At 57.0% G+C, this 11,887-nt stretch overlaps 2 protein-coding genes across 2 annotated transcripts in view; both read left to right on the forward strand.

The window, feature by feature from the left end:
* The window catches only part of SPTBN4 (spectrin beta, non-erythrocytic 4), a gene marked incomplete at its 5' end in the record, with an annotated part of 51,190 nt that extends 42,120 nt beyond the window's left edge, over window positions 1–9,070 (forward strand). Inside the window, 4 exon segments of the mRNA XM_059872470.1 lie at window positions 525–808; window positions 3,032–3,205; window positions 6,349–6,391; window positions 8,463–9,070. Of these exon segments, the coding sequence (XP_059728453.1) occupies window positions 525–808; window positions 3,032–3,205; window positions 6,349–6,391; window positions 8,463–8,609 (648 nt within the window).
* Window positions 9,071–9,464: 394 nt separating this feature from the next.
* LOC132341213 (zinc finger protein OZF-like) lies at window positions 9,465–11,856 on the forward strand. Its single transcript, XM_059872583.1, has 2 exons — window positions 9,465–9,596; window positions 10,058–11,856. The coding sequence occupies exon 2, from the start codon at window positions 10,072–10,074 to the stop codon at window positions 11,395–11,397; it is 1,326 nt and encodes a 441-aa protein (XP_059728566.1). The 5' UTR covers window positions 9,465–9,596; window positions 10,058–10,071; the 3' UTR covers window positions 11,398–11,856.
* Window positions 11,857–11,887: the final 31 nt, after the last annotated feature.

The raw sequence follows: 11,887 nt of genomic DNA on the forward strand, positions 1-11,887 counted from the left end.
AGATCCCTCAGTGTCCCCTCCATGTCCCCCTGCATGTCCCCTTCATGTCCCCCTGGAGACCCCCTATTGTCCCCTCACTGTCCCCTGGATCTCCCCATGTGTCCCCTCACTGTCCCTCTTGATGTCCCCTCACTGTCCCCTCACTGTCCCCTGGATCTCCCCTCATTGTCCCCTCACTGTCCCCTGGATCTCCTCGCGTGTCCCCTCATTGTCCCCTCACTGTCCCCTGGATCTCCCCTCATTGTCCCCTCACTGTCCCCTCACTGTCCCCTGGATCTCCTCATGTGTCCCCTCACTGTCCCCTCACTGTCCCCTGGATCTCCCCTCACTGTCCCCTCACTGTCCCCTCACTGTCCCCTCACTGTCCCCTGGATCTCCCCTCACTGTCCCCTCACTGTCCCCTGGATCTCCCCTCACTGTCCCCTCACTGTCCCCTGGATCTCCCCTCATTGTCCCCTCACTGTCCCCTGGATCTCCCCTCATTGTCCCCTCACTGTCCCCTCACTGTCCCCTGCTGTCCCCAGCCCCGTGACCGCGACTCCCCCGCCCGTCTCCCCGCCGGCCCCGAGGCCCTTCCGGAGAGGACCCCGCGGCCGGAGCGTCCCCGCGCGCGGGACCGGCCGAAGCCGCGGCGCCGGCCGCGTCCCCGGGACTCGGCGCAGGGCCCGGCGGAGCCGCGGCGCTCGCGGTCGGCCCCGGCGCAGGGCAGCGCGCCGCCGCCGCCGCCGCCGGCCCACACGGTGACGCACGAGGGGTTCCTGCTGCGCAAGCACGAGCTCGACGGCGCCGGCAAGAAGGCGTCCAACAGGTCTGGGGGCAGCGTGGCCGTGGGGGGGCTCCAAGGGTTGGGGGTCATCAGGAGTTGGGGGTTCTCCAGGGGTTGAGGGTCATCAAGAGTTGGGGGGTTCTCCAAGGGTTGGGGGTCATCAGGAGTTGGGGGTCATCAGGAGTTCAGGTTTCTCCAAGGGTTGGGGGTCATCAAGAGTTGGGGGTTCTCCAAGGGTTGGTGCTTGCCAAGGGTTGGGGGTCATCAAGAGCTGGGGGTCATCAAGAGTTGGGGTTCATCAAGGGTTGGGGGTCATCAATGGAAGGGGTTCTCCAAGAGTTGGGGGTCATCAGGAGTTGGGGGTCATCAGGAGTTGGGGGTTCTCCAAGGGTTCGGGGTCATCAGGAGTTGGGGGTGCTCCAAGGGTTGGGGGTCATCAGGAGTTCAGGGTGCTCCAAGGGTTGGGGGTCATCAAGAGTTGGGGGTGCTCCAAGGGTTGGGGGTCATCAGGAGTTGGGGGTGCTCCAAGGGTTGGGGGTCATCAAGAGTTGGAGGTTCTCCAAGGGTTGGGGGTCATCAGGAGTTGGGGGTCATCAGGAGTTCAGGTTTCTCCAAGTGTTGGGGGTCATCAGGAGTTGGGGGTCATCAGGAGTTCAGGTTTCTCCAAGGGCTGGGGGTCATCAAGAGTTGGGGGTTCTCCAAGGGTTGGTGCTTGCCAAGGGTTGGGGGTCATCAAGAGCTGGGGGTCATCAAGAGTTGGGGTTCATCAAGGGTTGGGGGTCATCAATGGAAGGGGTACGCCAAGGGTTGGGGGTCATCAAGAGCTGGGGGTCATCAAGGGTTGGGGGGGTGCTCCAAGGGTTGGGGGTCATCAGGAGTTGGGGTTCATCAAGGGTTGAGGGTCATCAGGAGTTGGGGGGTTCTCCAAGGGTTGAGGGTCATCAGGAGTTGGGGGTCATCAGGAGTTCAGGGTGCTCCAGGGGTTGGGGGTCATCAGGAGTTGTGGTTCTCCAAGGGTTGGGATTCATCAATGGAAGGGGTTCTCCAAGAGTTGGGGGTCATCAGGAGTTCAGGGTGCTCCAAGGGTTGGGGGTCATCAGGAGTTCAGGGTGCTCCAAGGGTTGGGGGTCATCAGGAGTTGGGGTTCATCAAGAGTTGGGGGTCATCAGGAGTTGGGGGTTCTCCAAGGGTTGGGGGTCATCAGGAGTTGGGGGTGCTCCAAGGGTTGGGGGTCATCAGGAGTTGGAGGTTCTCCAAGGGTTGGGGGTCATCAGGAGTTGGGGGTGCTCCAAGGGCTGGGGGTCATCAGGAGTTCAGGGTGCTCCAAGAGTTGGGGGTCATCAGGAGTTGGGGGTGCTCCAAGAGTTGGGGGTTCTCCAAGGGTTGGGGGTCATCAGGAGTTGGGGTTTGCCAAGGGTTGGGGTTCATCAATGGAAGGGGTTCTCCAAGGGTTGGGGTTCTCCAAGAGTTGGGGGTGCTCCAAGGGTTGGGGGTCATCAAGAGTTCGGGGGGGGTTTCTCCAAGGGTTGGAGGTCATCAGGAGTTGTGGTTCTCCAAGGGTTGGGGTTCATCAAGGGTTGGGGGTTCTCCAAGGGTTGGGGGTCATCAATGGACGAGGTTCACCAAGGTTTGGGGCTTCTCCAAGAGTTGGGGGCTCTCCAAGGGTTGGGGGTTCATCAATGGAAGGGTTTCGTCAAGGGTTGGGGGTTCACCAGTGGTTGGGGTCCACCAGGGCCTGGGGTCCATCAATGGAGGAGATCCACCAGAATTTGGGGGTTACCAAGACTTGGAATTCCCCAAAATTTGGGATTTCACCACCAGCTGGATGGTCCATCAGTGAGGGGGTTCACCAAGGGTTGGGGGTCCATCAGTGAGGGGGTTCACCAAGGGTTGGGGGTCCATCCATGAGGGGTCCACCAAGGGTTGGGGGTCCATCAGTGAGGGGGTCCACCAAGGGTTGGGGGTCCATCAGTGAGGGGGTCCACCAAGGGTTGGGGTTTCTCCAAAGGTTTGGTGTCCATCAGTGGAGAGAGCCCACCAAAATTTGGGGTTCCACCAGGGGTTGGGGCTCTCCAACAAAGGAGATTGACCAAAATTTGGGGTTCTACCACGAGTTGGGGGGTCCATCAGCGAAGGGGATCGACCAAAATTTGGGTGGACACCAAAGACAGGACCCTTCATCGACCAATCCACCAAATCTTGGGGATCCACCAAAACTCGGTTTCCCCCAAGCCCTGTGGTCAGCCCACGTCCCACCGCGAGCAGGTCCTGGGTGAACCTCTACTGCGTGCTGGCCAAGGGCGACCTGGGCTTCTACAAGGACGCCAAGGGCCCGGCGTCGGGGGCCACGCACGGCGGGGAGCCCCTGCTGAGCCTGCACCGCGCCGCCAGCGAGGTGGCCAGCGACTACAAGAAGAAGAAGAACGTCTTCAAGCTCAAGTGAGTCCTGGGGGTGGTCGGGTTTGGGGTCCCTGGTGGCACTTTTGGGGTCCCTGGTGGCACTTTTGGGGTCTCTGATGGCACTTTTGGGGTCTCTGATGGCACTTTTGGGGTCTCCGATGTCACTTTGGGGTCGCCTGTTGACTTGGGTGGCTCTGATGTCACTTTTGGGATCTCTGATGTCATTTTGGGGTCTCCACTGACACTTTTGGGGTCTCTGATGTCATTTTGGGGTCTCCTGTTGATTTGGGTGGGTCTGGTGCCACTTTTGGGGTCTCCTGTTGATTTGGGTGGCCCTGATGGCACTTTTGGGGTGTCTGGTGTCACTTTTTCAGTCTACAATGGCACTTTTGGGGTCTCCGATGTCATTTTTGGGATCTCTGATGTCATTTTGGGATCTCATGTTGATTTGGGTGGCCCTGGTGTCACTTTTGGGGTCTCTGATGTCACTTTTGGGGTCTCTGATGTCATTTTGGGGTCTCCTGTTGATTTGGGTGGCCCTGATGGCACTTTTGGGGTGTCTGGTGTCACTTTTGGGATCTCCAATGTCATTTTGGGGTCTCCGATGTCATTTTGGGGTCACTGATGTCACTTTTGGGGTCTCTGATGTCACTTTGGGGTCTCTGATGTCACTTTGGGGTCTCCACTGACACTTTTGGGGTCTCTGATGTCATTTTGGGGTCTCTGATGGCACTTTTGGGATCTCTGATGTCATTTTGGGGTCTCCGATGTCACTTTGGGGTCTCCTGTTGACTTGGGTGGCCCTGATGTCACTTTTGGGATCTCTGATGTCACTTTGTGGTCTCCACTGACACTTTTGGGGTCTCTGATGTCATTTTGGGGTCTCTGATGTCATTTTGGGGTCTCCTGTTGACTTGGGTGGGTCTGGTGTCACTTTTGGGGTCTCCGATGTCACTTTTGGGTTCTCCTGCTGATTTGGGTGGCTTTGATGTCACTTTTGGGTCTCCACTGGCACTTTTGGGGTCTCCGATGTCATTTTGGGGTCTCTGATGTCACTTTTGGGGTCTCCTGTTGATTTGGGTGGCCCTGATGGCACTTTTGGGATCTCCAATGTCATTTTTGGGGGTCTCTGATGGCACTTTTGGGGTCTCTGATGTCATTTTGGGATCTCATGTTGATTTGGGTGGCCCTGGTGTCATTTTTGGGGTCTCTGATGTCATTTTGGGGTCTCTGATGTCACTTTTGGGGTCTCTGATGTCATTTTGGGGTCTCCTGTTGATTTGGGTGGGTCTGGTGCCACTTTTGGGGTCTCCTGTTGATTTTGATGGCCCTGATGGCACTTTTGGGGTGTCTGGTGTCACTTTTTCAGTCTACAATGGCACTTTTGGAGTCTCTGATGTCATTTTGGGGTCTCCGATGTCACTTTTGGGGTCTCTGATGTCATTTTTGGGATCTCTGATGTCATTTTGGGATCTCATGTTGATTTGGGTGGCCCTGGTGTCACTTTTGGGGTCTCTGATGTCACTTTTGGGGTCTCTGATGTCATTTTGGGGTCTCCTGTTGATTTGGGTGGCCCTGATGGCACTTTTGGGGTGTCTGGTGTCACTTTTGGGATCTCCAATGTCATTTTAGGATCTCCTCTGGATTTTGGTGGCCCTCATGGCACTTTTGGGGTCTCTGATGTCACTTTTGGGGTCTCCGATGTCATTTTGGGATCTCTGATGTCATTTTGGGATCTCTGATGTCACTTTTGGGATCTCCGATGTCATTTTGGGGTCTCTGATGTCACTTTGGGGTCTCCGATGTCACTTTGGGGTCTCCTGTTGACTTGGGTGGCCCTGATGTCACTTTTGGGATCTCTGATGTCACTTTGGGGTCTCCACTGACACTTTTGGGGTCTCTGATGTCACTTTTGGGGTCTCCTGTTGACTTGGGTGCGTCTGATGTCACTTTTGGGGTCTCTGATATAATTTTGGGGTCTCCTGTTGATTTGGGTGGGTCTGATGGCACTTTTGGGGTCTGTGATGGCACTTTTGGGGTCCCTGATGGCACTTTTGGGGTCTCCTGTTGATTTGGGTGGCCCTCATGGCACTTTTGGGGTCTCCGATGTCATTTTGGGGTCTCTGATGTCACTTTTGGGATCTCTGATGTCATTTTGGGATCTCATGTTGATTTGGGTGGCCCTGATGTCATTTTGGGGTCTCTGATGTCACTTTTGGGGTCTCTGATGTCACTTTTGGGATCTCTGATGTCATTTTGGGATCTCCAATGTCATTTTGGGATCTCCTGTTGATTTGGGTGGGTCTGGTGCCACTTTTGGGGTCTCGTGTTGATTTTGATGGCCCTGATGGCACTTTTGGGGTGTCTGGTGTCACTTTTGAGGTCTCCGATGTCATTTTGGGGTCTCCGATGTCACTTTTGGGGTATCTGATGTCATTTTGGGATCTCATGTTGATTTTGGGGTCTCTGATGTCACTTTTGGGGTCTCTGATGTCATTTTGGGGTCTCCTGTTGATTTGGGTGGGTCTGGTGTCATTTTTGGGGTCTCTGATATAATTTTGGGTTCTCCTGCTGATTTGGGTGGTTCTGATGTCACTTTTGGGTCTCCACTGCCACTTTTGGGGGTCTCCGATGTCATTTTGGGGTCTCCTGTTGATTTGGGTGGGTCTGATGGCACTTTTGGGGTCTCGTGTTGATTTTGGTGGCCCTCATGGCACTTTTGGAGTCTCTGATGTCATTTTGGGGTCTCTGATGTCACTTTTGGGATCTCCGATGTCATTTTGGGGTCTCCTGTTGATTTGGGTGGCCCTGATGTCACTTTTGGGGTCTCTGATGTCACTTTGGGGTCTCCACTGACTCTTTTGGGGTCTCTGATGTCACTTTTGGGGTCTCCTGTTGACTTGGGTGGGTCTGGTGTCACTTTTGGGGTCTCCGATGTCACTTTTGGGTTCTCCTGCTGATTTGGGTGGTTCTGATGTCACTTTGGGGTCTCCACTGGCACTTTTGGGGTCTCTGATGTCACTTTGGGGTCTCCTGTTGATTTGGGTGGGTCTGATGGCACTTATGAGGTCTCTGATGTCACTTTGGGGTCTCCGATGTCACTTTGGGGTCTCCTGTTGACTTGGGTGGCTCTGACACCCCAAAGTCCGGGGGGACACGGTGACAATGTCCCTGTCTTGTAGGACCGGCGACGGGAGCGAGTTCCTGCTGCAGGCCAAGGACGAGGTGCGGCTTTGGGGGGGTCTCTGCAGGGTTTGGGGGGTCTGGTGGGGGTTTTGGGGGCTCTGGTGGGGGTTTTGGGGGGTCTGAGGGGTTTGGGGGGGTCTGATGGAGGTTTTGAGGGGTCTGATGGGTTTTGGGGGGTCTTGTGGTGGTTTTGGGGTGTCTCATGGGGGTTTTGGGGTGTCTGATGGGGGTTTTGGGGGGTCTGATGGGGTTTTGGGGTGTCTCATGGAGGTTTTGTGGGTTCTTTGTAGGGTATGGGTCTCCACTGAGCCAAACCCTGGGGGGTCTCATGGGGGTTTTGGGGTGTCTGAGGAAGGTTTTGGGGGGTCTGATGGGGGTTTTGGGGGGTCTGATGGGGGTTTTGGGGGGTCTGATGGAGGTTTTCGGGGGTCTCATGCGGGTTTTGTGGGTTCTTTGTAGGGTTTGGGGTGTCTGATGGTGATTTTGGGTGTCTCATGGTGATTTTGGGGTGTCTGATGAAGGTCTTGAGGGGTCTGATGAAGGTTTTGGGGGGTCTGATGGAGGTTTTGGGGGGTCTGATGGAGGTTTTGGGGGGTCTGATGAAGGTTTTGGGGGGTCTGATGGGGGTTTTGGGGAGTCTGATGGGGGTTTTGGAGTGTCTGATGGGTTTTGGGGTGTCTGATGGGGGTTTTGGGGGGTCTGATGAAGGTTTTGGGGTGTCTGTGGGGTTTTGGGATGTCTCATGGGGGTTTTGGGGGGTCTGATGAAGGTTTTGGGGTGTCTGATGGGGGTTTTGGGGGTCTGATGAAGGTTTTGGGGTGTCTGATGGGGTTTTGGGGGATCTGATGATGTTTTTGGGGAGTCTCATGGGGATTTTGGTTGATTTTGATGGTCCCTAACCCCACTTTCACTGTCCCTAACCCCATCTTTGATGTCCCCAACCCCATTTCATTGTCCCTGACCCCATTTTCATTGTCCCTGGCCCCATTTCATTGTCCCTGACCCCATTTCATTGTCCCTGACCCCATTTTCGGTGTCCCTGACCCCATTTCATTGTCCCTGACCCCATTTTCGGGGTCCCTGACCCCATTTTCATTGTCCCTGACCCCATTTTCGGTGTCCCTGACCCCATTTTCGGGGTCACTGACCCCATTTCTGTTGTCCCTGACCCCATTTTCGGTGTCCCTGACCCCATTTTCGGGGTCCCTGACCCCATTTTCATTGTCCCTGACCCCATTTTTGTTGTCCCCGACCCCATTTCCGTTGTCCCTGACCCCATTTCTGTTGTCCCTGACCCCATTTCTGTTGTCCCTGACCCCATTTTCATTGTCCCTGACCCCATTTTCATTGTCCCTGACCCCATTTCATTGTCCCTGACCCCATTTTCGGGGTCCCTGACCCCATTTCCGTTGTCCCTGACCCCATTTTTGGTGTCCCTGACCCCATTTTCGGGGTCCCTGACGCCATTTCTGTTGTCCGTGACCCCATTTCCGTTGTCCCTGACCCCATTTTCATTGCCCCTGACCCCATTTTCGGGGTCCCTGACCCCATTTTCATTGTCCCTGACCCCATTTCCGTTGTCCCTGACCCCATTTTCGGTGTCCCTGACCCCATTTTTGGTGTCCCTGACCCCATTTTCATTGTCCCTGACCCCATTTCCGTTGTCCCTGACCCCATTTTCGGGGTCCCTGACCCCATTTCCGTTGTCCCTGACCCCATTTTCAGGGTCCCTGACCCCATTTTCGGTGTCCCTGACCCGATTTTCGGTGTTCCTGACCCCATTTTCATTGTCCCTGACCCCATTTTCGTTGTCCCTGACCCCATTTTCAGGGTCCCTGACCCTATTTTCGTTGTCCCTGACCCCATTTCCGTTGTCCCTGACCCCATTTCTGTTGTCCCTGACCCCATTTTCGGTTTCCCTGACCCCATTTTCATTGTCCCTGACCCCATTTTCGGTGTCCCTGGCCCCATTTCCATTGTCCCTGACCCCATTTTCGGTGTCCCTGACCCCATTTCTGTTGTCCCTGACCCCATTTCCGTTGTCCCTGACCCCATTTTCGGTGTCCCTGACCCCATTTTCGGGGTCCCTGACCCCGTTTCTGCCCCCCAGGAGGACATGCAGGGCTGGCTGCGGGCGCTGGCCGCCAGCGCTCAGGAGCACGCCGAGCTGGCCCGGTGGCAGCAGGGCCTCCTCACCACCTCCTCCACCGACGAGGGGCTCCCCCGGCGCGACCCCGACCGGCCCCGGCGGAAGTGACACCCCCCGAGCCCCCACTTTGGGGTCCCAGCCCCACAAAAATCCCAAATTTTGGGGACCTGGTCCCCCCAAAAAACCTGACTTCTGGGGTCCCACCCCTGCCGCCCACGAGCCCTGAGTTTGGGGTCCCAAGCTCTGATTTTGGGGTCCCGGCCTCCCCAAACTCTAAACTGGGGGTCCCATCCCCCCTGAACCTCGGTTTTGGGGTCCAGGCCATCACCAAAACACCAATTTTGGGGTCCTGGTGGCCCCCAAATCTGAGTTTGGAGTTCTGCCCCCCCCAAAAGCTGAGTTTGGAGGCCTGGCCTGCCCAAACCCTCAATTTTGGGGTCCTGGCTCCCCCCAAAACCCAAATTTTGGGGTCCCGGCCCCCCTTTCCCCCAGCACAAGCCATAGAAAGCCGGGGGGGCCCCAGCGCCGCCATTGTACAAATGTAATAAAGCACCCGCTGCACCCCAAAACTGGCCTGGGGATTTTGGGGAGTCCTGGGGGGGCTTGGCGACATCCTGGGTGGGTTTTGAGGTGTCCTGCGGGGATCTGGGGAGTCCAGGGGGAGTTTGGGGCATCCTGTGGGGGGGTTTGGATGTCCTGGGGGGATTTGGGGAGTCCTGGGGGGGCTTGGGGGCATCATGGGGGGAAGGTGGGATGTCCTGGGGCGATTTTGGGGGAGTCGTTTGGAGTTTGGGGGAGTCCTGGGGGGGTTTCGGGGTTCCATCCCTTTCCTTGAGCAGGGATTGAAGAGGAGGAGGGAGGGAAGAAAAGGAGGTGGGGAAAGAGAAGAGGAGGAGGGAGGGAAAGAGGGATGGAAGAGGAGGAGGAGTTGTGGTTGGGGAGGATGGAGGGGGGAGGATGGAAGAGGAGGGGCGGGAGGAAGAGGAAGAGGAGGGACAAAGGCGGATGAAGGCTGAGCAGACAGAAACACGCGCTCGAGCCCTGCCTGAATTCGCAGCCCCCACCTGTGGGATCATCGCCCCCCCCATCGCGCAGGTGAGCGGGGAGGGGGAGCTCGGCCCAGATATCCCGGGGGTCCCTGGGTTGGGTTTTCCGGGGGATGTTTGGAGAATGGAGAATTCCGAGGCTGAGCGGAAAAGGCCCCTGGGGGGACATCGGGGGTGGCGGTGGCGGCTGCCGGCAGAGGCAGCCTGGAGGAGCAGAGCCCTGTGTCCCCCGGGAGCCCAAAGTGGGGAGCCCAGAGAGGGGGGAGCGCCGCCGTTGGCGGGAGCCTCCAGAGGCTGGAGAGGGGCAGGGGGGACTCCTTGGAGCCGCTGCAGCCCCGAGCAGAGAATGAGGGGAGAAGGGAGCCCGGGAGCCCAAAGAGCCCCTGGATCCCGAAATGGGGAGAGCGGAGAGGGGGCAGTGGGACCCCGGGGACGCCCTGGGGGGATCTCCTTCCCCTTGCGTGTGGCTCGGAGGCAAATCCCATCCTGTCCTTGTCCTTCCTCCCCCAGAGCAGGAGCCGAGCATGGAGAGCAGGGAGGACAAATCCCCGGGGCAGAACCTGGTGGCAGAGGCCGCTTTGAGCGGCTCCACGGCGCAGGAAGCCAACGGGGAGGAAAAGCCCCGGAGATCCCTCACGAGGAGGGGCTGCAAACGCAGATCACAGGGATCTGAGGGGGAAAGAGCCAGCCTGGGCCGGGAAGGCGGCCGGAGATGGAGCCAGAGCTCGGAGCTGGTGCTGCATGAGCAGGGCAGTGATGGGGAGAAGCCCCACACGTGTGGGGAGTGTGGGAAGAGCTTCAGGTGGAACTCCAAGCTCATCGAGCATCAGATGATCCACACTGGGGAACGGCCCTACGAGTGTGGGCAGTGTGGGAAGAGCTTCAGCTTCAGTTCCAGCCTGATCAAGCACCGGAAAATCCACACTGGGGAACGGCCCCATGAGTGTGGGGTGTGCGGGAAGAGCTTCAGGACAAGCACCCACCTGCTCAGCCACCAGATGATCCACACTGGTGCGAAACCCTACAAGTGTGGGGAGTGTGGACAGAGCTTCAGCCGGAGGTCCAACCTGGTGCGGCACCAGGTGATCCACACTGGGGAGAAGCCCTACGAGTGTGGGGAGTGTGGGAAGAGCTTCAGGTGGAGCTCTGACTTGATCAAGCACCAGATCATTCACACTGGGGAGAGGCCCCACGAGTGTGGGGAGTGTGGGAAGAGCTTCAGCTGCAGCTCCCATCTGAGCAGCCACCAGAGAACCCACACTGGGGAAAGGCCCCACGAGTGTGGGGAGTGTGGGAAGAGCTTCAGCTGCAACTCCAGCCTGATCAAGCACCAGAGAACCCACACTGGGGAACGGCCCTATGAGTGTGAGTGTGGGAAGAGCTTCAGCCAGAGCTCTGACCTCATCAAGCACCAGAGGATCCACACTGGGGAGAGGCCCTGCAAGTGTGGGGAGTGTGGGAAGAGCTTTAGGTCAAGCTCTGACCTAATCAAGCACCAGAGGATCCACACTGGGGAACGGCCCTATGAGTGTGGGGAGTGTGGGAAGAGCTTCAGGGACCATGACACCCTGATCAGGCACCGAAAGATCCACACTAGGGAGAGGCCTTATGAGTGTTCCGAGTGTGGGAATAGCTTTCGGTTCAACTCCCATCTGGTCCTGCACTATCTCAGTCACAGAGACGAGAGGCCATTCTGCTGCCCTGACTGCGGGAAGGGATTCAAGTACAACTCCCAACTCATCGTCCACCAGAGAATCCACACTGGGGAGAGGCCCTACACGTGTGGGGAGTGTGGGAAGGGCTTCTCACAGAGCTCTCACTTGACCCGACACCAATGCAGCCAGCGGTAAGGGAAGCCCTGCGAGTGCTCCGAGTGTGGGAAGAGCTTCGTGCGCTGCTCCGGCTCCATCCCCCACTGCAGGAAACACATTCCTGTGATCCATGTTGGGAATACTCCTGGTTGCTTCTCCTTTTGGTTTGGCCTTAATTATTTTATCTTCTCCATCTCTCTGCACTCCACACGCCAACAGAGATGGACCTGTCACCTCAAAACGTCTCAAACCCCAGTGAACAGCTCAGTCTTAACTGAAAGGGGCTCAGTAACACATCAAAGGGGCTTTTTGAAAAAAACTCTACCTCGTAATAAACTCACTCGATTCCACAGCCACCAGAGTGAGATGGGGTTGGAGGGAGCCAGGGAGAAGTGGGATCCAATTTAGAGCAGTGGGATGGAGACTGTGTGGGGCTGGGTGTGTGGGATGTATTTGATAGCAAATAAACCCCTCAGACTTACTGATTTCTCTCCCGTTCATGTTCAGTCCGTTGCAGTTCTGTTTGCAG

This window comes from Haemorhous mexicanus, chromosome 36 (genome assembly GCF_027477595.1).
Source record: "Haemorhous mexicanus isolate bHaeMex1 chromosome 36, bHaeMex1.pri, whole genome shotgun sequence".
Lineage (NCBI taxonomy): Eukaryota > Metazoa > Chordata > Aves > Passeriformes > Fringillidae > Haemorhous > Haemorhous mexicanus.